Source organism: Monodon monoceros, unplaced genomic scaffold (assembly GCF_005190385.1).
Source record: "Monodon monoceros isolate NGI ecotype Baffin Bay Population unplaced genomic scaffold, NGI_Narwhal_1 Super_Scaffold_21, whole genome shotgun sequence".
Lineage (NCBI taxonomy): Eukaryota > Metazoa > Chordata > Mammalia > Artiodactyla > Monodontidae > Monodon > Monodon monoceros.
Genome location: NW_021703778.1, coordinates 162,328,092 through 162,352,148, shown reverse-complemented (window position 1 = coordinate 162,352,148; position 24,057 = coordinate 162,328,092). Strand labels below are relative to the sequence as shown.

The window sequence follows — 24,057 nt, the reverse complement described above, 5'->3', positions numbered from 1 at the left end:
ATGGTTCAGATGGTAAATTTAATGTTATGTGGCTTTACCACAATAAAATGAGAGACTGAGACAGAGTGAAAGGGAAAGATATGTCTTTGGCCGCTATGAGAAGAAAGGATTAAGGGAGTATAAAAGTAAAAACAGTGAAACCAATTAGAAAACCACTGCACAGTCCAGGCAACACCACTACCATGGGCTAGGATGATTGGGAGTGGAGATGGAGAAAAGTAGACAGATTTAGGATATATCTGGAGGTTGAGTCAATAGGACTTGCTCCTGGATTAGATATGGGTAGTGAGAGAAAAGTAAGGAACTGAAAATAAATTTTAATAATCTGTGCATTAGAAGCCTGGATAGTGGTTACCCTTGGAAGGATAGGGAGGATCAGAAAGGGGGTATCTGGGGTACTGGTAATAGTCTGTTTCTTGATCTGGGTATAAGCTAGACAGGTGTGTTCAATTTGTGAAAATTCATCACGCTGTACACTTACAATATGCAAACTTTTCAGTATATATTACACTTCAATGAACATTTTTAAAATTTCTGTATTTGGGGCTTGAATAAATATGTGGAAAGCACTGCTAGTCCATGACATGAGGAAGACTCAGAGAAGAACAAGTTTGGGAGTAGAGGAGGAATAGTAAAAATTACTTTGGATGTCACCAAGTAGAGGGAAAAGGTGATAGATAATGGAGAGAAAAAGAATAACTACAGAAGAAATACCCCTAACAAGGTGAGAGGGCAAAGAACCCTAGACATATGGGGCTTCCCTGGTGGCGCAGTGGCTGGGAGTCCGCCTGCCAATGCAGGGGACACGGGTTTGAGCCCTGGTCTGGGAGGATCCCACATGCCGCAGAGCAACTATGCCCATGCGCCACAACTACCAAGCCTGCGCTCTAGAGCCCGTGAGCCACAACTACTGAGCCCATGCGCCACAGCTGCTGAAGTTCGCGCGCCTAGAGCCTGTGCCCCACAAGAGAGAAGCCACCACAATGAGAAGCCCACGCACCACAACGAAGAGCAGCCCCCGCTCACCGCAACTAGAGAAAACCTGTGCGCAGCAATGAAGACCCAACACAGCCAGAAGATGGAACAATGATGATTAGCAGAAGTGGTGAGGTTCATGAATTGAAAGTCCCAATGGGACCAAAGAATTGTTGGCATGAGAGTACTAGAGAAAGTCAGCTATGAGACCAGAGTGGGATGCTTGAGGGAGAGATCTGGAGATCATAACAAGGTTAAAGGTATGACCATGGGAGTGGACAGCATGATCATGGGAAGGGATGGCTGAGGTGGAGTGGAGGAAAAGATCATTAAGAAATAAGGTGTCAAGGAACTGAGAGGGCCAAAAACTGGATAAATCATACATATGGATGCTAAAGTCATCAAGAATAGAGTCCTGAGTATGAGTGGACTGGAAGACTGTGAACCAGGGTCTAAAGTCACCGATGAACAACAGAGAATGACCAAGAGATCAGTGTCTGAAACAAGGAGGGGTCAGTGTATTTTCAAGTCTGACGGCATGAACTACAGAGGGAAGAGAAATGGCTTGCAAGCTGCAACACAGAACAAGGATACCTACCCCGCCCAAAGTACACGAAGCATGAAAGAGAAGGCTACAGGAAAAAGAAATCATTAGGAAATAGCCAGATTTCAATTACAGGAAGGATGTGAAAGGAATTTTTCAAAGAGCAAATAAGAATACAGCATATATGCATACTCTCTGGGTATGGTTCCAGAGGGTACCATGGAAGGGTTCAATACTGAGAGTTTCCAATTAAGGAGCTCTGAAATATGTGCTATTAAAGCTTCTCTACTGTTAGATAAAAATCCTGAAACAACTTCAAGTTTTATTTTGGGTCAATGTTATAAACATCTTGTATAATGTACCCCCCAAACAATTTTAAGATAAGGTTCATGGGCTTCCATGGCAGTCCAGTGGTTAAGGCTCCGTGCTTCCACTGCAAGGGGCATGGGTTCAATCCCTGGTCAGGGAACTAAGATTTCACACGCCACACAGTGCGGCCAAAAAAGAAAAAAGATAAAGTTCAGATACAAGCACTTACCTCTATTTCTGTAATTTTTTCAGAAGGATTATCAATTAGGAAACGTGCTAAAGTCCCAGGAGTAGTTCTGTAAGTTAGAATGATCGAGTTTTTAGGGTCCTGGCACCACTGAATAAAGAGATCCCTTGAAAATCCACATTCCAGGTCGGGCTGGCTGGCAAGTACCACTTTAGGGCTAGGTACTCGAGCCAAGTCAGAAAGACCATGACATAGAGAGAGATGACGAAACTGAAATGGATTATTTCTTTTGTCTTCAAAACATCTCATCAATTTATCACTCATCCATTCTACCTAATATGGGGGGGGAAAGGTGACAATAATTAGAAAATACTGTATTATAGCCTCAATGTATCCTACAATAGTCAAGGAGTTCAAATTCCATCTTGTTTAAAGTCTTTTTTCCACCAATGGCTGCTTATATTTGTACCATGTTAATAAGCAGCTTATTGTCTGTTTCTATTCCCCATCAGATCTTCCCAGAAATTCATCCCTAGAAATCTAATTTTGCATTATGTTTCAGTTATAAGTCACCTTAAATCTTATTCAAAAGGCGGTATATAAGTTCTAAATGAATATCTTACCCCAGACATTGCTACTTCAAGAGAAAGAGCTTATCCAAAAGGAAGAGAAAAACAGATTCTAACAATTATATTCTATGAAGTAGGTTCTACTTTTGCCGTCATTTTACAGATTGTGATACTAAGCATTAGAGAACCAAGTTGCCCAGTCTGTAAAATGGGGACAAAAACAGAACCTACTTCATAGGATATATAAGGATTAAATGAAAATAATACACAAAATGTACAGAACAGTAAGTGGTTGATTTTTAGTTTTTATCATCATCATCATCAACATTATTATCATCAACACGAAGAGAAAAAGAAAATCCAAAGGGCAATTAACACATTGTTTTCCCTAAGCCCAATCTCTGTAGCAAACATCTTTATTACAAATGATAACATGAAAACAAACCTGGGACTTAGAAAACTCCACCACATTATAACTGACATTATTTAGGAGTGCCAATGAGTAAACACCCAATCCTGCATCTTTAGTTCTCCAAATTTGATCAAGGAGTTGAGCAAGTTCCAAAACCCTGCCAGCAGTGTCCACTGCTATTAACACATTTCCATCACCTCGAAGTGTTTCCAGGACATTTGCTAGAAAACAAGAATGTAAAATCCTTACAGAACATAACAATACTTTGCTATAAAATTAAAGATAACTTTATCTCCATGTTTTTACTATGAAGACTATAATTTATAAGAATGCCATTAACTCTCAATTTTTTTTTCCATTGAAAAACTATAAATCGGTGGTTTCCAACCCTTTCCCCCACAGTATACATAGAAAATGACATTTGTATAGTATACTGGGAAAATTGGGTGACTAGGGCAAATGCAATCAGCCTTGGGTTTCCAGGTCACTCTGGTCTTACCTGCCTACCTCAATGAACTTCATTATAAAACATAATTCCCAAATTTATACACACACATTTATAGTTTAGATTAATATATACATGTTTTGTATGTATGTATGCCTGTAGAATAAAAGATAAATAATATTCCCTCTTCCAATAAAAGACTTTCTAGATGAAAGTCTGCTTGGAAATAGTCAAATCAAACTCTAGCAAAAACAAACAAACAACAAAAAAATACCAAGAATTGAAAACGTCTTAAAAGTTAAGAGTAACACAGTATATAAGTCATACTTTTTAAGTAGAAAAATGAAGGCAGTGGTATCAAACATGTTGAAAGTGGAATCCAATTTTCCCTGTTGAATTCCCATTCAGCTTACAAAAAAAGAATGTAAGGTAATAGGGCTCAAGCCGAAGCAGAAGCAACCAGGGATGGCCGAGATACATCTCTTTAGAATCAAGACTACTAGATTAGAGCATAAAACACCCAAACACCAAAATCAGCAGACTATTTGCACCCTCACTTACCTCCTTTGTTCATTTTTCTTTTAGAGTGTAAATGTTTTTCTAGTAGATTTATACGAGATCTTTATATATTTTGATGTTCCCTAGACATATACCAGTGAGAGCTAGCTATGTGCTGAATGGCAGGAAGAAACCAATCTTTATACCTATCCCACAGAAGTTAAATTCAAACCAATTAAAGCATCTTTTTGTAAAAATATTGATATGGTCACATAATATTTTTTCAAAAATACTAGAGTTAGCCAATCTCATATGACAAGAAAAATGTCAAACAGAACAGAATAAACAGTAATTCATACTACCATGCACTTCCATAGCTCTGTACAAAGGACAGTATGCAATACATACTCAGAAGTTGCTCGTCTCTTTGTTTTCTCCTCGGCTGCACATACGTAGCATTAAATGAATCTGTGATAAGTAGAGAGGGTCTGCTTAGCATTTCCAGGGAACATCCATTTAAGTGGCTATAACGAAGTTGAAGAAGAGGAATACTTTATATCATTTCAAATAAACAACAGCTTTTCTTACCTAAAAAATAACTTCTTTTATAAGGTTTTTTCCTTTTCTAACTATAAAAGTATACACCTTGATAAGAAAATCTGGTAAATTCAAAAAAGGAAAATTAAGCTCTTCCAGAGTACCATCACTCAAAAGATAATGGAGGGCTTCCCTGGTGGCACAGTGGTTGAGAGTCCGCCTGCCGATGCAGGGGACACGGGTTCATGCCCCGGTCCAGGAAGATCCCACATGCCGCGAAGCGGCTAGGCCCGTGAGCCATGGCCACTGAGCCTGTGCATCCGGAGCCTGTGCTCCGCAACGGGAGAGGCCACAACAGTGTGAGGCCCGTGTACCGCAAAAAAAAAAAAAGATAATCGATATAATATTTTGGGGTATATCTTCTAGGTACACAAATAAATTTTTCTATGCGTATATAGGTATATGTGTTTTACAAAGGTGATATCCCATGTATATGATTATATACTCAGTTCTATATCCTACTTTTCTCCCATGACATTAAAATCATTTTCTAAATCTGATTTTTAACAATTATAAAAGCTTTCTGTTGTGTTTGCACAATATTTATTTGGTCATTTCCCTTTATTGATATTTAGGTTACTTTTTTTTTTGCCATTATAAATAATCTATCAAAGAAAACTTTTGCAAAAAGCTTCAATTGCATTTCTAGTTGTTTCTTTAGGACACATTCCTAGAAATGTATTTACTAGAATATATGATATTGCTAAATGGCTTTCCAGAAAGGTTTAACCTTTTTCAGAAAGCTCTCCCTTTTCCAGAAAGGTTCAACCAGAAAGAATGACCAACTCACTAAATATTTCCCAGAAGAATACTACCATTTAAAAACAATTTTAACAGTATTTAATTTAAAAAATCATTATCATTTAAATTGTCTCTTTTTTGACTTTATAACTTTTGTCCATTTTGCAACTGGTATCTTTTTGATTGATTAATACCTGGTCTTATAAATAAGTCTTTGCTCAACTTGATGTAAATATTTTCCCTCGTTTATAGGTCTTTAATTTAGTTTGTTTCAGACATTTTAAACCTGTATGTAATCAAATCTAGCAGTCTTCCTTTGCAACTTGGTCCACTGCCTCTCTGCTTACAAAGTCTTTTCCAAATCAAGAGATCAGACTCACCAATACTGTTTCATTTTCTATTTAATTCTAATCCAACTGAAATTTATTTCATTATGCGGTAAAAAAAAACCACAAACCAAGTTTTTTCCCAAAATGTTTGAATACCATTTACTCAAATACCCATCTTTCCTCATTAACCTGTGATTACAAGAGCCTAAAATTCAACTTATTAGTCTTAAATATTTCTTAATAAGATACAAAAGATCTTGAGGATACTGTAATCTAATATAGAATAGCTATGTACTTGATGTACAGAAATTACAAAAGAAGCCAAAACAATTTTATAGAAATGCTATAAGTACAAAATGAAGTTTTAAAATTAAACTACTGTGTCCCCTTTTAAAGGGAGTCTGACTTTAAATATAGTTATATTAGATGGTATTAATGACTTTATCAAAAACAGAAAAAACAAAAAAACCCCACCTGCAAAGTTCCTCTAAATAGCAGGTCAAGAACATATAAAATATAATTTGTTGTACAAAAATTAATCTCCTTTGCAACATCTCCAGAGAGAAATCTGTTTTATAAGTGGATATTCGCATGTAAATTTCAAAACAATGTCTTTTATCTCATATCAAACTTTTTCCCTTACAAGGCAAATAACTCTGAAAACATTCACTGTTTGATGTTTTTAAACTGCTCTAGATTTCTAGTTAAAAAAATAACTTTGTTTCTAATTTTCCCTCCAAAGAATGAAATAATACGAATTGCATTTCCATTAGCTTTTGTCTTGATATACCTACATCTCCCTCTTGTGGTTGAAGTCAACTGCATAAACAATTTCTTCTTCTCCATCTTTGACTATCTTCCATATTGTTCCACCTATCATATGACCAGCTGGTAGAGGTGTGATAGACAAGCCATGTCCTTTACCTATGTCAACAAGATAACGACAGTACTCAGATTTCTTTTCACAACCCTAAAGAAAGGTTACTTATTTTTAGCTATTTTTAAATAGGTAACATATGCAATGATACAAAATTCAAAAGTAAAAAGGCATACAGTGAAATGCAAGTCTCACCCGCCTGTCCCCCAGCTACCCCATACCTTCATGCAGGCACTCTTGTCATTTTATTATATATTCTTGCAGATATATTTGTGCTGATAAATAGAAGGCTAGAGACTGCCATTACTATTTAGTAACTTAGCATGAACTAATAAATTTTAATATTTCTATTGTGCACATAATTATCAAGTGTTTCCATCTTCGCTAACCTCTAAATTGACAATTCTTATCTCATTATGGTAAAGAATTATCGTATAGAAAACAAGTACAAGGAAAACTGTTAAGACCATTGTTACTTCCTGGCTAATCTTCAGAGTCCATTTTGTGCCATTTTTTCATATTTATGGGTTCAAATTTATGAGAATGTTTTAATATAATTCTCTCTATAGATGAAAAATGTATACTGAATATATGACTTCCTGACCTAATTAAATGACAATTTTCTTTTAATGTTCAATTCTAGAATTCAGGCATGTTCTACTCTGTGCTGCCACAGCACTTCATTTACTTCAGTCACTACATTTAGTCATCTGAGCTACTCAACCTACATCTGATCTACTGTCCTCAACCTAACTGTGAGCTCTTAGGAAGAGAATCTGGCCACATTTACCTTTGTGCACTATATACAGTAAACACTAAATAAGTGTTTCCCAAATTAAATGTGAAAAGGCTTGAGCTGTTACATTTTGTTAGAATATAGTCTGGAATATTTTAAAATTCAAATGACTTTGGGGAATTTCATAGTTCCCTATGAAAAAATGCTAATTTTTTATTCTTCAGACAATAGTGCCTATAATTTTTATGACAAATTCCCCTTGTACTTTTCAGTAGTTTAAACACCATTAGTCCAATTATTTGCTACTGGAAACAGGTTTTACCTTTCAAATTCACAATCTGAGAGAATTTTAACTGCTGTATTTTATCAAAGGCTGCATCCACATCATCTAGTGTAAAGAGTGTAAAATCTTCTGTATTGTGTCGGGACTAAAAGAACAACACAAATAAAAGGTTAAAAATGCTCACTGCAGGAGTGTTAAAATTTTTTTTTAATTGCTTAAATTACCTGATAAAGATCATACATGAACATCTGCCCCATTTTATAAACAGGAATGGTTGCATAGATAGCACAGTTCAGACCCAACTTTCCGACAGCATACGGTAGGGCGCCAAGATGGAGAGGATCGGGGTGAGACAACAGTACTGCATCAATCTGGTGAACATGCCTAGAACACAATCAAAATGACTATTTCTCAGTCTTGTTCCCAAGGGTAAAGGCAGGATACTCAAAATTAATTTGCCAGTTCTGATTCCTCTCAGTACTCTGAATCGAAGACTATGCTGGGGTAAAAGAAAAAAACTAAGAGCTAAAATTATGTTACCTATGAATTTCAATTATTACTACCCCTGTCCTACATAGAGATCAAAACTATGGTATAAGTTGCACATAAATATATAGTGTCTAGACACATTTTTTTAAAAAAAGGAAAAAGAAAGGGAAACAGTAGACACCACACATAAGCTGATTTCAAGTGGCTATCCTGTATACTATTAATTTAAGTTCAAGAACTCAGCTTAGAATTTAAGAAATTGTTAAGGAAAGGATAGTTAAGAGGCCACATATTTATTATGGATTTTTGTCTCAGCTTTTTAGCATGGTGACTGACAGTATATTCATGATAGTAAAACTTCAATTAGTCAATGAATAATATGTTCTCATCAACAAAAAAATAAGAAAAAAATTTTTTGCTACAAGTTCTAAGTGTTTTAAATGTTTAAGTCCTGGTTCCTTCCATAATTAGTACAATACTGCTAATGTAACTAAATTTTTCTGTGATGGATTAGTATCCTTTTGTATCTCACGGTCTTTATTCTAAGTATCAGTTCTCAAATTGAATCAAAAGATAACAGGAATTGCATCAAAAGATAATAGAAAATAAGCTAATGTGATCTGACTGAAGAACTTTTACAAGGAAGGTTTTTCCTCTCTTCAAATTCTTATAAACTTAATCTTACTCTTTTTCTAAAATTAGGGTGCAAAAATTTCTACTGAGTTCCATCGAGCAAGTAACAATTAACTTAATATTTTGCTGAATTTCAATAAACACAGCTTGAGTCAATCAAAACTACACAAATAAAAACAGTCAGTATTTGGCTCTTCAGCATAAGTAAAACTAAATATTTTACTATCAACTAAATTAGAGCAAAAAAGCAAATACTGTGTAACATCAAAATGGTATAACAGTGTAAAAAAGAGAAGTTGATTTACTAAAAGTGTGGAAATATTAACAGCAACTTACTTCCTCAGGGAATCTATAATATCCATAGAAAAGTGCTCATCCCAGCCACAGTCCAATAAAAATCTAAACTCATCGACTTGGAGAAGATAGCAAAGAGCAGACTCTTCCTGGACCCCAGAAAGGGTAGTTAATTTGATAATAGATGTCATTTTTTCGGTCCAATAACAACAATCCAAAAGGTTCTTTCAATAGAAATAAAAACATAGTTAAACATAAAAGTCATTTTAAAGACCTATTTCCATCATTGCTAAGCGTAAAGGTACAAACATAATCTTACACACTCCTGTTTACAAAGAGTCCTTCTGTGGCTCCCCAGTGTGGTTTAATGAAAAGTAGTAGATTTTGGAATCAGACAGACCCGTATTTGAATCTACTCCTATGTGGTTCTGGGCAAGTTAATTAACTTTTCCTCACTTATGTATCCTAGTCTATAAATCATGAGTATTAATATATACATAAAAAGGATGTTGGAAGATTTCAAATAATGTGTAAATTACCTAGAATGGAGGCTACAAAGTTCCTCAATAAATAAATGTATACTAAATTAGTGAACTTATTCTTCACGGTAAATTTCTTCCTCCTTTATTTTGCTCTGCGATGGCAGTAATTACACCACATTACAGTTATTAGTTTATGGGTCTTTCTCTACTAGTAGACCAGTGGTTCTTAAATAAAGGGACCCCCCACCCCCGAGAATCTGATAAAGGGCTATGGACCTTTCCTTCTCCCCCCAGTCCTTAAAAAACGACGAAAAGGCCCATATACATGTAAAAATTCATGTATTTTTCAGGGAGTTTAACGTTAAGAACTCTTGCACTGGAATGTGAGCAACTGAAAAACAGAGGTAGCACCTTATGTTTGTAATTTCTAAAAGAGAACCTGACACATAGTAGGTGCTCAACACATACTTGATAGAATATAGTCAGGATGCCTACTACATATTTCAAGAAGATACAACATGAACACATGTACTGGAATTTAGGACCTAGAATTTGTGTGCTATTAAACAGAGGTTATTAAAAACACTGATTAGCAAAGTACAACTCCACAGCTACATTTCAGATCTTAGCTTTAGCCTTTCCTGGCTAACTACGCAAGTAAGAGAGGTCACTGCATATCTCACGATCCCTCGCCATCTGCCCAAGGTCATCTCAACAAACTAAGGTAAACTGCCCACCGTTCTTAACAGGCTGTCAGGGGGCTAATCCTGCCATATCATATCTCCCATCCTTGTTTACCTTGGTCACAGCCAAACATCCAAGACTCCTAGGTTATCCATAATCACTGATGTGTACATCTAATTGGACCCAATCCACTACCTCTTCTCCCTCCGAAATCCTTTCAGTATGCCCTCTGGAACTACTGCACTAACCTGGAACTTCAACCTCTTCTCTGAACATTCTCCTCACCTGCAAATCTTCACAGAAACCTAGTTTCTCCTGCAGGCTTCTCAACAGGCCTTTTTTCCTCTTGTACTCCCTGACCTCCGAAGCAGGAAGGATGTGCTCCTTCCTCCTCACTGCAGCTTCCAACCTGTCTTCTCCTTCCTCCTCACAATGCTCCAGTCCCATTGAAGGTCATGCTGCCCAGCCAGCTCACTGTGAGCCTTTCCTATTCTTCCTCACTGCTGGCGTCTATTAATCTGACCTCACTCACTGAGGACTTCAGTTCCTGACTCAGTCTTCCTCTGAGTAGCTTCAATACTGACCTCTTAGTTCCTTGACTTTCTCAACTCCAATAATCTTCATTTCACTTCAGCTACCCACCACCACAGTCACAACCATGACCTTATCATGGCCAATAAGCTGCAGCACTTTCAAAATATCACCTTCAACTATCTCCCTCTCTCACTCCCACCTTCCTTACTCTAGAATTCTTCCTTACTCTAGAATTCCCACTGCAAAAATCCTTTAGCCTCACTGGTATCTCTATCACTGACTACTTTTTCACTGTCCATGACCCCCTCCTGTCTCCACTCATGTCTTACCATTGATCAGCGATCCATCATGATTATTTTGCAAAATACTCTCAAGTATCTTGCTGCTCTAATCCTTCTTTGTACGAGGCTGGCAAAATCCCAACCCTCATTGATTCCAATCACTCACTTTGTCTATTCCAGCAGCTCAATGTTGCCAGAAGGGGAAAAAAAAAACAATCACAAAACTATGCTATTTGCTCTTCAAATTCATGGCCAAAGATCTCAAACAGGCACTGTGTCCTACCTATCAATCTGATTTTTCTTAGTAGGTTGACTTTCCATCTCTGAGACCATCATTTCACATCTCCTCTTCTCTGCTCAAGTATCACGCACCCTTCTCTCCACCCTACTCTCTGTTGATAATCTCACCTCATTCCTCAATTATAAAATAAAAGTAATCAGACAGTAACCCCTCATTTTCCAAATACCCTGTTAACCTATCTGCATGTATACTGTTGTGTCTCCTATCATAAGGAACAAATAGCTCAGCTCTCATCCAAGGCCAATCCCCTGTATGTGCTCTGAATCCCACTCTCGTTTCTCTTTTAAAGATAACTTCTTCAGTCATCTCCTCCTTCTCCTGTATCATCAACGTATCACTGATGTACCATTCCTATTAGCATACAAAGATACTCTAGAATTTCCCAACTTAAAAGAACCCTCTCTTAATTCTCCAATCCCCTGCAACTGCTTCATCATTTCTACACTCCCCTTTCACAGCAAAATTTCTCAGAATATTTGTCCACAGATGTGTCTCCACTTTCCCACCTCCCATTCACACTACTAAATCTGACTTCTTTCTCTACCCTATCACTACAAGAGCTTTCATCAAGGTCACTGACAAACCTCTATACAACTGAAGCCAACAGACATTTCTGTGGTCCCAAATTACTGGAAATCGTAGCAGCAATCAACAAAAGTAACAGCTCCATCCTCCCAGAAACACCTTCCTCTTCTCCTCTGTCAACCCTCTCCTGGTTTTCTTTATATCTAACTGGACATTCCTCACTCACCTTAGTTAATACCTCTTTCTCCCCTCAACCTCTAAATGAGGCAGTGCTTTTCAGCAGGACTTTCTTTTCTCTTTTCTCTCTAGGCAATCTTACCCAATCCCACAGCATTAAGACCATCTGGCCTCTGATGGCATCATCCTTGATTCCTTCCTTAACTTGTTGCTCACATCAAATCCATCAATAAGTCCTGCATTTTTACTTCTATTGTATTTCTCAAGTATAATAATTTCTCAAGTATTTCTTTCTATCTCTACTGTCACCAAGATCTCTAACTAGTTTGAGCTATTATTTTCCCTGCCTCAAATTTATTCTCTCAGAAACATTTTCTGACCACCCTAAAGTCCATCCCCACCTCAGTTACATCCTATAATGTGTATCTTCCTTCTATTTTCCTCAAAATACTTAGTGCCCACCTGCACTTGCTGCTTATTTACTTACTCACTTGGTCCATCCCCTTCTCTCCTCTTAACCTCCACACCAGAATAATGACTCCATGAAAGTAGAGACTTGGTCTATTTTGATCATAGTTATATTCCAACACCCCACGGTGCCTAACACATAGTGGTGGTCAGTAAATGCTTCTTAAATGAATAAATGAAGATGGCTGGTATTAAATGAGCTTAATGCTGTTACCACACCATTAACAGCTACCTATTTACATGTATCTCCTCTGGCTTGGGAGAGCTCTCTGAATGCAGGACTAGGTTTGATCTATTTTTGTATCCTTACTATTTTAGCACGTCTTACACGTAGTGGTTGTTTAACAAATAGTTACTGAAACAAAGAAGTTAAAATTAAAAATATATTGACTTAGGGACTTCCCTGGTGGTCCAGTGGTTAAGAATCCGCCTTCCAATGCAAGGAACGCAGGTTCGATCCCTGGTCGGGGAACTAACATCCCACATGCCACGGGGCAACTAAGCCTGCGTGCTGCTAACTAATGAGCCCACGTGCCACAACTAGAGAGAAGCCTGTGTGCTCTGGAGCCCGCGCAGCGCAACTAGAGAAGCCTGCGCCCGCCCACGCACCACAACAAAGATCCTGCGTGCTGCAACTAAGACCTGACGCAGTCTAATTAATTAATTAATTAATTTTAAAAAATATATTGACTTGGTGTGTTCCTATTTGTAAGGTATGAGATATACAAAGATACTAATTCTCTATCTGATGAAAAATTAAAAATACTTATAAGTACAGTTTTAGATAGGACTTGAATCTCCCTGTACCACAATTATATTAATGGCCTAAGAGAAACTTTTCCTACTCAAATCTACCTTACCCCCCACTTTCCTTATTTACAGTATGAAGTGAAAATACAAAGCTTCTTGCAGGTAGAACTGAATGAGCTCATGTTAAAACGTTTTTGCAGACAGACCCAGATTTCAATAGATGAAAAGATTTTTATTACAATTGCTTGTAATATAATAAAGCTGTATCTTTATTAGACAGTCTTTACTTACTGGTATCTCAGTCGTATATAGGATGAAACACCATGAATTCAAAGAAAGAGTTCTTTAAAATCTAAAAAATAAAGAAATAAGAGTCTCATGAATGCGGTATAATGATTTACTTCTGTTTTTAATTACAGTATTTAACGTCTATGTCTTGCCCTAAGGTGAAGACCTTGAGCAAATAGAATAACATATGCTCCTTCTTTTTTTTTTTTTTGGCCGTGTGGCGAGGCATGCAGGATCTTAGTTCCCTGACCAGGGATGGAACCAGTGCCCCCTGCAGTGGAAGGGCAGAGTCTTAACCACTGGCCCACCAGGGAAGTCCCTATATGATTCTTTGTTAAAAATAAATAAATTTGTCGGGCTTCCCGGGTGGCGCAGTGGTTGAGAGTCCGCCTGCCAATGCAGGGGACACGGGTTCGTGCCCCAGTCCAGGAAGATCCCACATGCCACAGATTGGCTAGGCCTGTGAGCCATGGCCGCTGAGCTTGCGCGTCCAGAGCCTGTGCTCCGCAACGGGAGAGGCCACAACAGTGAGAGGCCCGCGTACCGCAAAAAATAAATAAATAAATAAAAAATAAATAACATGAAATTGGCTCTAATCAGGGGCTGAAATATGCTGCTTAGGAAATAAGATTTTAAAAACTGACATTAGCTTATGTTATTGAGAATCAGAAAAGAGGTGGGATCATAAATTATTCGATAGGTAAGGACTGGTAGGCCGTGGGCAGAAAGAGACAAAGAGAAAACGCTATTCAAACAGGGGAATAACATGATCAAAGGCATAAAACAAAAACTTAAGAGTACCAGTGACAAAAGTAGCCTGGCACTTTCATATAAGCAAAAAATGAAAGAAAAGTCCTAATGAATAGAAAAGGGCCAGCTAATGAAAGACCTTAGAAACTTTGGACCCAGTTCTAATTGTTGAACAGAGAACAGGCAACAGAGAGACATTTTAAGATCACTTATCAAGTAAGATGACGTGATACAGGTAGTTCTGTATTTTAGAAAAACTAGCTGGGGTACATGATTAGATATAGAAGATAGAGAAAGCAAAGAGATAAAAACGGAGAGTATTTAGGTATTTAGCAGCACACTTCCTCCTTTCAACTTTGCTGGTTCTATTTTGAGACTAAATTTCTTTAGACTCAAATGTACCTTATAACTCTATGACATGACTTCTTAATTGTTATCTAAATAACCAAGGCTTGAAACACTCCTTGTTTTATTCCTTCCTTTACTTCTTGAACAGACTATTACCAACTCCTGATTATTTCCCCCTGAGAATGCCTTGTACATTTATCATTCCCTTTCCATTCCTACTGGAAGTACCTTAATACAGGGCCTCATTACCTTACATTTGGGTTTCTGTTTCTTTGCCTCCAGCCTTTCCTTCCTTCATCTCAACGTATACCTTACTACCAGATTAATCTTCCAAAACACCCCTGCACTTAGGATCCCTTGCTCAGAAATCTCTGAAGGCTTCCTACTGCTTGAAAAAGCAGAACCTGAATGCCTTAACTGGCAATGGAGGGAGCCGGCAAGCTGCTCTGACATCACCATTGACTATCATTTTAAGGCCCAGCTCAAATCCCACCTCCTCACTAATCCCTCTATCATTAGTCTAGACTAGAACAGCTCTGTCCAACAAAAGTATAATGCAAGCCAGGTATATAATTAAAAAATTTTTTCACAACCACATTGAAGTTTCACAGGTGAAATTACTTTTATTTAACCCAATATATCCAAAATATTATCATCTCAACATGTAATAATTAAAGAAATTATTGAGATTTTTTTTGGTACTGAGCCTTCAAAATCTAGTGTGTATTTTATAATTACAGCACACCACAATTCGAACTAACCACAATTTCAAGTGTGCAATAGCGACATGTAGCTAGAGGCTACTGTAATAGCAGAGATTTCTAAAATCTAAAATCAATGTTTTGGACTGTAGAGCATTGTGCTTTGCCACTCCTAAAGTGCAAGTTGGCACCATACTATTTTTATGTACATGTCTTAGGCTTTATTTAATGGTATCACCAACCACTTAGTCTCCTAGACTAAAAATTCTGAAGTCACCCTCTTATCACCATTTTGGCTGCCACCAGTTGAATCCTATTTGATATTTCAGAAATGTCTGACATCCTTTACTATCCTGCCTCAAAGGAGGCATTCATTACCTTACCTGAATGATTGCAATTTCCTCTCATCTAGTTTTCCTGTTCCAAGTTGATCTTCCACACAGCTATCAGAGAGACCACCCTAAAAAACAAATTTCCTCATGCCCCTTCCTTGTGCAAAGCAGTCCTTGACTTCCGGCTAAATACTGAATAAAATCTAAACACTTTCCTTGGAAAGCAAGGTCCTTCACAAGTTTACCTCAATCTCCCTGTTGCTTCACCAACCGCCCTTACACTGCATGCTCAAGCGCATTCATTCTCCCGCTCTCCCTAAGCATGCCAAAACTTCTCAAGTCTCTGCATCTCTGTACTGCAGCCAGGGATGACCTTCTCCTGAGCTTAGTACATTCCTTTTGACCCTTCGTGACCCAGCTCAAATATCTACTCCTTTATAAAGCTATTTTGGTGTCTCCAGGCAATGTTATTTATTTTTAGCTAGCACAAGTGGGCACAAAGAATATATGTTGAATGGACGTTAAATGTATGGGGGAAGAGTAAAAGTGAATCTTTTTAACTCCAATACCAAGCACAGCGCTCAAAGCAACATAAATGTGTACTGAAAGGAATGAACCTTCACCATATTATAAATTCCTTCCGGGCAGTGATTTCTGACGGATACCATTTCACCTTAATTATCTATCTGTTGATTGCTCTCTCAATAACGATCGTGCATGTTGATGACAACTGAGGGGAACCATGCAAAATCTACGGGAAAACGAGAGTCTGGGTTAGCACTGGAGCTCAAGTGAGAAAAGTCTCCTCCTGGTCAATTCCGGGAGAGCACGGGTTTCACAACACGGTCAAAGGGGTTCTAAAATTAAAACTTAGGGCATGGGCAATGATAATGCTGGCTCGCCTGGTCACAGGAAGCCAGCCTTGCCGGAGTTAAAATTATTCTGATCTCCTGTTTACTGAAGAGCATGTAAATACAGTAATGATGCTGGAAGCGCTCAAAGGAGATGCTGGGGCGGGGGGGTGCGGAGGGCCGAGGCTGTTTTAACAAAGCACTGTAATGTCTTAAAGGTCTCTGGAGTCGATTAACTAAAAAGAACGCCTACTTTGTGCCCAGTAGTCTCGTGATCTCTCAACCCGAAATGACGGGAAGACCCCGAGCGAGGAAGCTGAGAACAAGGTAGCCACAATGCTAAGAAGCCAAAGCTGGCGTCGGATTAACTCCTCCAGCGACGAGAGACTGAAAGGCCGGAGGGAAACAGCAAAAAGGAGGAAAGGAGAGTCTGGGAGTGAATCGTAGGAACTGCCACAAAAGACCGAGAGCTTTAGACACTTGGAGAAGTCACTCTCTTTCCCTCGCTGAACACTTCTGCCAGAAACTACCAGGACAGTCGCACCCGCAACCCTGGGGGAACGTCCGCGGCGGAGACCGGGTCGGAGTCGGAGCCAGGCTCTCCCCGAGGGCCGAGACGTTCCCTCCCCCATCCAAAGGCGCACTGCTTTCTTCCGCCCCCACTTGCCTCGTCAGTCCTCCCCCAACGCCGTCCACTGCCCTTCCCAACCCTTAGTCGCATCCAGGTTCAAGAGCGAGAAAAGATGAGGTTGGCTCAGCAGCGCCGGTGACGATCAGGCAGCAGAAGCCCCTCAATGGCGGCCGCCATTTTGAAACTGGACGCGATCCGCGGAGGCGGGGAAACCCAGGGTGATACCATCTTCGGGGGTGGGAGGGACTAAGCTGGAGGAAGGAGGTGGCATTTACACCGAGTCTCGTCACCTGGGGCCGAAGTTTTATTTTTAAAGAATTTACAATGTGTTGAAGCTAAAAGAAATATGAGAAGAGTCAAGCAGTGAAGGAAGAAGAGGAATAATTTATCGGAGCCACCCCTCCCTTCGAGCGGGCGCGGCGAATGGTGGGTACCGAGGCCGCAGCTTCCGCCGGCGCTGGTGGCTGGGCTCACCGCCGCCCTAGGTCGTGGTCTCGTTGTTGTTCTCGAGGCTTCAGGTGGGTCCGGGATCTCGGGAGGTCGAGGCAGCAAGAGCCCCTTTTGTTCAGGCGGGGAGGGTGCATCTCTAGGAAAGCCGTCAGCGGCAGTGTGTACCTGCGGGTGGGGGTGGTCTGGGCCTCCCCGTGAAAGCGGCGGCCCACCTTCCCGAGGCTTCCAGCGAAGGAGAAAGGGAAAGGCGAGGAAATAGGGATTGCTTTGATGTGGGCGGCTGCGCTCACGGTTCCCGCCTGGCGCCTTTGGGAACGGGTACTCTGAGGCTGCCCTAACTGAAAAATATCTTTAGGTTCACGGCTCCTAGGCTGCAGCGGGGAAGGGACTGCTTCTTCGCGAGCATCTCCTGATTGGTCCAAGTTTCAGAGTTCTGCCTTCCTCGTTATTCAGGATTGGAAGCTAACCTTGCTCTCTTCTAAGTCTCCAACCGTCTTGAGCCGACCATTCCACAAAATACACACTTTTTCAAAACTTAATTTTTAAAAAAGTAATGCTTATGCTTGATTTCTCGGGCGTATACGTCATTAAGACGAGGTTCCAGACCTCAAGGAGTTCCGTTTCTCCATGCATCCAGAACTGCTTTTTATAGGTTAAGTCGACATTTTTTGATCACTACATATAAAGTGCTGTAGGGACTAATTAGAGTAGAATTAATTTTTTTAATGTCTAGTCGTCTATATTATTCCAGCGTGAATTCAGAGGGGCTTACAAAAATGCACACTATATACAATTTTCTTTTTAGAAGTTAAGCGGAAGAAAATTGGGTTGAAGAAAAGGTAATACAGGCATATCAAATTTTATCGCGCTTCACAGATAATGCTTTTTTAACAAACTGAAGGTGTGTGGCAACCCTGCATTGTCAAATGTTGGTTAGCATTTTTTAACAATAATGTGTTTTTTAGTTAAGGTATGTACATTGTATTTTTAGACATAATGCTATTGCACACTTTAAGTAGACTCTAGTGTAAACCTAATTTTTATGTGCACTGGGAAACCAAAAAATTCTTGTGACTCGCTTTATCTCTATGTTATATTCGCTTTATCGCGGTGGTCTGGAACCAAACTCATGATATCTCCAAGTTATGTCCTTATTAGGAAAAACGAGATAAAGCCGAAAGTAAGGTTAATATAAATGTTGACCTTTATACTTACTGTAAGAGACAGTAAAGCACCAATGAGCTTGGACCAAGGATCCAGACTGCCTGGGTTTTAATACCCGTCTGCCACTTACTGCATCTGTGACCTTAGGCAAGTTGATTGTCCCTGGATTTCCTCATCTGAAAAAAATATTCCTACTGCATTGGGGACATTGTATTAGTTAATACATGTATAGTAATGTGAGGATTACATGAATTGGTGATTGTGAAAAGCATTAAGAACCATGCCTTACAGAGAGTACTCTAAGAGTCAGCTCTTTCTAAAGGTAGGGGAAAAGTTTTGGATCATTTTGGTATCAAAGGATACATCATCCGTTACTCAATTCCCTAAGTCCATAAGATAAAAACGAGTTTGTTTTGTTTTGTTTCAGGAATAGCATAGCTACTCCCCAGTTCCGAAGTAAAAAGAAAATTTTTCTTGAGAGGTCTTCATATAAAGAAGACACTAATAATATGTACAGTGACGTTGAGGGCACCCATGTGGATGTCACTCTTTATCCAAGCCTAGACCTGTCTCATTAGAGATTGTCCCAGGTGCTTGCTGCCCTTTGCCCGTCAGATGAAGCCATTTTACTGTCTTGAGCCGGTGATCAGGATCCTGTCTACGTTCCCCCTCCTATCCTTTCTCTAGGGAATCATTCTTGCTCACTTTTTATGTCCATCAGTCTTTGTCTTCCCTGGTCATCCCTTTGTCTTCGCAGTGACATACGCAGGACAAATTATGCTGAGTGCCACTGGGTCCCAAAGTCCATTTAGTAGTAGATTGTACAGTTGTAATATGAAATGCCTGTGGGGCTAAGATTTGCCATTTATGTCTTTGGGATGGAATCAGGCTTCCATCATGGTAGTTGAATCCTGTAGAGTCTCTGTGAGAGCCTGTGTACAGCAGGAGTCTCAAGGTCTTGGCTCATCTCTTCTGCTTAGAGTAAAGCCAGACAGAATTGCCTTCTGGCCCTGTTAGAGGAGTGCCAACAGTAATGGCTTATAGCCCACAGGTGGCCATGGGCTTATTTAAAAAGTCTCTGGCTGAGAGTCAGCAATTACTTTTTTTGTTGGTTAAATACAGTTATCTCACAGTCAGCTGTGCTGAGTGTTAGAATTGACACCTCTTAAGAAACTTGAGGAACCTAATAAGGACAGGTGGGAGAATAGATGACCCCCAGACTTCTCTAGAAACCTATATTGTCTAGTATTTTGTAGTTTAGTGCTTTCCGGGTTACATCATTTGATGAAGGCGTGCATTGTTATTCCCATACTTGACTGGCTCAAGTTTATAAAACAAGTGGCTAACTTGATCGGAATCACAAAAAGTACCTAAATGTTTATCAAACAGTATTTAAGGATCTCAATGCAAATAATGCTACTTAGGGAACGTACAATGCTAAGAGAACCACCATCTTCTAGGAATAAGGTAAGATTGGTTACATTTACATGTATATGTCCAAGAACTATTTGCAGCAAATCAGCTGGGGAGTTATTTCAAACATCTCATTTACTTACATCATAATTTTCTAGATCAGTGATATTCAGACTGGAATCTGCTGTGTGTAATATTACACTCTGTGAAAGACAGTATGTAGTCATTGTGTGACTTAACTTCATGTCTGTTTCCTAACCCAGTGCCTTTAGATAGTAAAGCTTGAGAAATAAAGAATTAGAATGTGTGTGAGAACCAGTATCCTAGAAGGAGCAGCAGGAATCCAGTCTACATAATCCTAGCAGAGTTCAGTGCTAAGCCCTTTTGTTAGCAGTAATGTATTATCTGTCCTGTCTTCTCAGCCATAATATAGGATTTATTTATTATAGATTCATGTGCATACATATGTATTTTTATTTCAACTTTAGATACAAATTTTTACAGAAAATTGATGATTCAACTGTGTTTTTATTGAATTACTGCAAATTCATTTTCCATATGATGACTTCTAGATCTTCTATGAAGAAGTCCTCCTCTTCTGCCTTTTAGAAGCTCTTCTTAACACTTAAAAAGTCTTAAGTACCATAAATATCAATTAGGGGAAGGTTCTCTACAAGAGGCATTTGGATATGATAGAAGGAGCTAGAGCTTTGGAATGAACCTGAGTTTGAATTCCAGATCTACACGTAATACCTATTTGGGTTAAACTGTATTCTTACCTGTAAAATAAGGATAACAGTATTTCGTGTTATATATTAGACTATATGATGGCTCTGGTACCTAGTAGTCATTCTACAAAAGTAAGTTCCTCTGTCCCCATATGTTTTGTAGAGTCATTTAATTGATATTCAGATCTGTTGTGACATTATTCAATATGATTTTTTTTAATTTCTCATATGTTTTCATTTCCTTTCAAAAATTAGTTTTAAAATAATAGTTTTCAATAATTACAGCTTGAAAGAATTCTGCTTCTGACAAAATACTATTATATTTGGTTTAACATTGTAAGAGGTTCTAAAAATATTTTACAAATGTAAAGGTTCTAAGTCAATACTAGGAGGGTGCAAATATTCAGCTTTTGCAGGTAGAATTTTTTTAATACTCTCTCCATTCCTGTGTTAGATCACTGGTGGAGCTAGAAATAAAAGGTAGTAAATTGACTTCAGTGCAGTATAATTTTTATACTAATCATTGTACTTATATAATCTTCATCAAGTAGATTTTAAGTAGTATACTACATTCTGATGCCAAACAAATGTAAAGAGGCTTATTATGCTTTTAACATCTGTATCCTTCCTGTTTCAGATGTGATTTAAAAGATACTTCAAAGGCAGTTATATTTCTGGTCATTTTTTTTTATAGCATTCATGATGAACTTACTTCAGATTGTGCGTGACCACTGGGTACATATACTTGTCCCTGTGGGATTTGTCGTTGGATGTTACCTAGACAGAAAGAATGATGAAAAGCTAATTGCCTTCCGGAACAAGAGTCTGTTATATAAAAGGTTAGTTTTTGTATTTTTTTATTAAACCAACAGTCAGGTTTTAGAAGTATTCTTCTTAATGTCATTTGTGCCAAAATAAACAGAAGGGGTAATGTTCCCCCCTGAGGATTTAGTTTTAAGTGATATTATTTTGAGGTCTTGTTTGTTGCTTAATCCTTAGACAAAACTCTATGATTACTTTTGGAATGTAAATAAGTCTTTAGTTTCTGAACAGGCTATTTCACATCTTTGAAAGTCTTTTTTTTTTTTTTTTTTAAGTCAGAGTACATTTTAACCTAGAAACAGTCTTAAACCAGCTTGCCAAAGCCTCCTCTATGTACTTTAACATATATGATCATACACTGTCTTACTTAGGCCATGATGTAGCTGAAAACAATGGCACTAATTGTTGCTTGGTGCTGTGTTCTCAGCAACACTGGTTGAGACCTTTAGACATGGTGGTTGGGTGATCAAATAGCAACTGGCAGCTGCCTGGTCCCACTGTGTCTCTGGAGATGGCATCAGAGTTAGAGTTAGCAAGACAGGGTGTCTGCCACTGACTGTGCAGCCAGGCAGGAGGAAGCTCAAGGGACAAGAGAACCAAGTAGCAGCCAAAGGCGTTGTGTAGAGGAGGTTCCAGCCAGGGATTTCAAGAAAGATAAAATGAGCTAGAAAGAATATAAAAAACATTAAATGAACTCACTGAGAGGATAACTGCTTTCATATAAAGATAGACTAAGAAATTACAGTTCTTTAATCTGGAAAAATGAAGAGATGGTAAAAGTTTAAAATCATGAGAGAATAGAATGAATATGTTGAATCTAATAAAAACTTTTAAATGGGTCAGTTTAATACAATATAAAATACTGGATCCATATTCTTCTGACTTTCCCTTTTATCCTCTCATAGAAGTTTTATTTACACTTTTGCTTTTTCTTCCTTTTTTTTCTTTCCATGCAGGGAATTAAGACCCAGTGAAGAAGTCACCTGGAAGTAAAGGTTGCTGCTGAATTACAGAATGTTCACAGTTTTTAAATTATAAGAGAAATAAAAACACATTCATTACTTAATTTGAAGTGTGATTCTTTTTGTGCTGAAATAATCTTTCCCATTTCAAATAACAGACACTTAGTAATTAAAAAATAATCACTGAATCATATGGCTCAATTTTTCAGAAAAATTTTTTCAAACATGTTCTTCAAAGGCACTCTAAAAGGATGATGCTAGGATTTTATTTGGCAGAAATCAATAGCTGAAAATTTTAGTGACCTTGAATTTAGCAAAGATTTCTTAAATACAATACATAAAGCATGAACCAGTTTTAAAAACCAAGACATTGTACTTTATCAAAATTAAAAACTTCTTCAAAAAACACAAGGGAATGAAAATGCAGCCATAGACTAGGAGAAAATATTTGCAAAACATACACACAACAAAGAACTTATATTTAGAATATGTAAACTCATAACTTACTAATAAGACAACCCGATTTTTAAAAAGCAAAAGATTTTAACAGACACTTCGCCAAAAAAGGCATGTGAGAATGGCATATAAGCACGTGAAAAGATGCTCAAATCAGAAGTCACTAGAGAAATGCAAATTAAAACCACAATGAGAAACCACTACACACCTATCAGAATGGTTAAAATTAAGGAGACTGATCTTACCAAGTGTTGGCAAGGGTGTGGAGCAACTGGAACTTACACCCTGCTGGCAGGAATGGAAAATGTAGCTGCCAGAAGTTGCACCGCTTTGGAAATCAGTTTAGCAGTTTCAAGCTAAACATGCACCTACCATACGACCCAGCCATTCCATTCTGAGGTATTTACCTCAAAGAAATGCATATATGCCAAAAGAAAGCATATGTCCACACAAAGATATCTACATGAAAGTTCATAGCAGCTCTACTTGTAATAGCCAAAAATTAGAGACAACCCAAATGTCCATCAACACAGGGATAGATAAATTGTATTAAATCCATATAATGGAATATTACTACTCGGCAATAAAAAGAAATGATCTATTGATACAACATAGATGAATTCCAAATTAATTATCCTGAATGAAAGAAGCCAGACAAAAAGCACACACTATGTGATTCCACTTATATAAAATGTTAGAAACTGCAAACTATAGTAACAAAGCAGATCAGTGGTTGCCAGGGAGTGGTCCAGGAAGGGGCTGGAGTAATCATTTTCTTGATTATGGTGATGGTTTCTTGGGTATGTACATAAGTCATCTGTTATATTCAACTACCTCTTCTTGGAAAGCAAATTCTGTTTCAGGTAAGCTTGAATTTAGGAGAAGTGAAATTACAATGAAATGATACTCCCTTATCACTGATTCTTTTCAGAACTCAGGACATTTAAGATGACACACATAAATTTTAAAATCTCAGTTGTTTGAAATTCTGTTAAACTATTTGGGGTAACAAAATTTAGGCCAGTTTAAAAGAGACCATGT

At 38.3% G+C, this 24,057-nt stretch overlaps 2 protein-coding genes across 6 annotated transcripts in view; one reads left to right on the top strand and one right to left on the bottom strand.

Annotated features, from left to right (window-relative positions):
* CPSF2 (cleavage and polyadenylation specific factor 2) overlaps positions 1 to 24,057 on the bottom strand; it is an 81,353-nt gene that overhangs the window by 12,454 nt on the left and 44,842 nt on the right. Inside the window, exons 1-9 of one of the 4 annotated variants that reach the window (XM_029237697.1) lie at positions 17,058 to 18,832; positions 13,412 to 13,472; positions 8,961 to 9,142; positions 7,727 to 7,886; positions 7,542 to 7,647; positions 6,401 to 6,530; positions 4,348 to 4,463; positions 3,030 to 3,217; positions 2,058 to 2,348 (exon numbers count right to left, since the gene is read on the bottom strand). In XM_029237697.1, coding sequence (XP_029093530.1) covers positions 2,058 to 2,348; positions 3,030 to 3,217; positions 4,348 to 4,463; positions 6,401 to 6,530; positions 7,542 to 7,647; positions 7,727 to 7,886; positions 8,961 to 9,109 — 1,140 coding nt within the window. In that variant the 5' untranslated portion in view covers positions 9,110 to 9,142; positions 13,412 to 13,472; positions 17,058 to 18,832. Of the gene's footprint in view, positions 1 to 2,057; positions 2,349 to 3,029; positions 3,218 to 4,347; positions 4,464 to 6,400; positions 6,531 to 7,541; positions 7,648 to 7,726; positions 7,887 to 8,960; positions 9,143 to 13,411; positions 13,473 to 17,057; positions 18,833 to 24,057 lie in introns of those variants that run through there. The other 3 variants (XM_029237699.1, XM_029237698.1, XM_029237700.1) reach the window with 3 other exon arrangements.
* On the top strand, positions 17,428 to 22,670 carry NDUFB1 (NADH:ubiquinone oxidoreductase subunit B1). Of its 2 annotated transcripts, none has more exons than XM_029237706.1 (3): positions 17,428 to 17,539; positions 21,471 to 21,615; positions 22,555 to 22,670. In XM_029237706.1, the coding sequence occupies exons 2-3, from the start codon at positions 21,476 to 21,478 to the stop codon at positions 22,589 to 22,591; spliced, it is 177 nt and encodes a 58-aa protein (XP_029093539.1). In that variant the 5' UTR covers positions 17,428 to 17,539; positions 21,471 to 21,475; the 3' UTR covers positions 22,592 to 22,670. The 2 variants fall into 2 exon arrangements, with proteins under 2 accessions (XP_029093539.1, XP_029093540.1); XM_029237707.1 differs by lacking the exon at positions 17,428 to 17,539 and adding an exon at positions 19,952 to 20,102 and having other exon boundaries at positions 22,555 to 22,669.

Coding starts and splice junctions, on each gene's coding strand:
- NDUFB1 (XM_029237706.1), top strand. CDS start 21,476: ATGATGAACTTACTTCAGATTGTGCGTGACCACTGGGTACATATACTT. Junction 21,616..22,554: donor AAGAGTCTGTTATATAAAAG/GTTAGTTTTTGT, acceptor CTTTCCATGCAG/GGAATTAAGACCCAGTGAAG.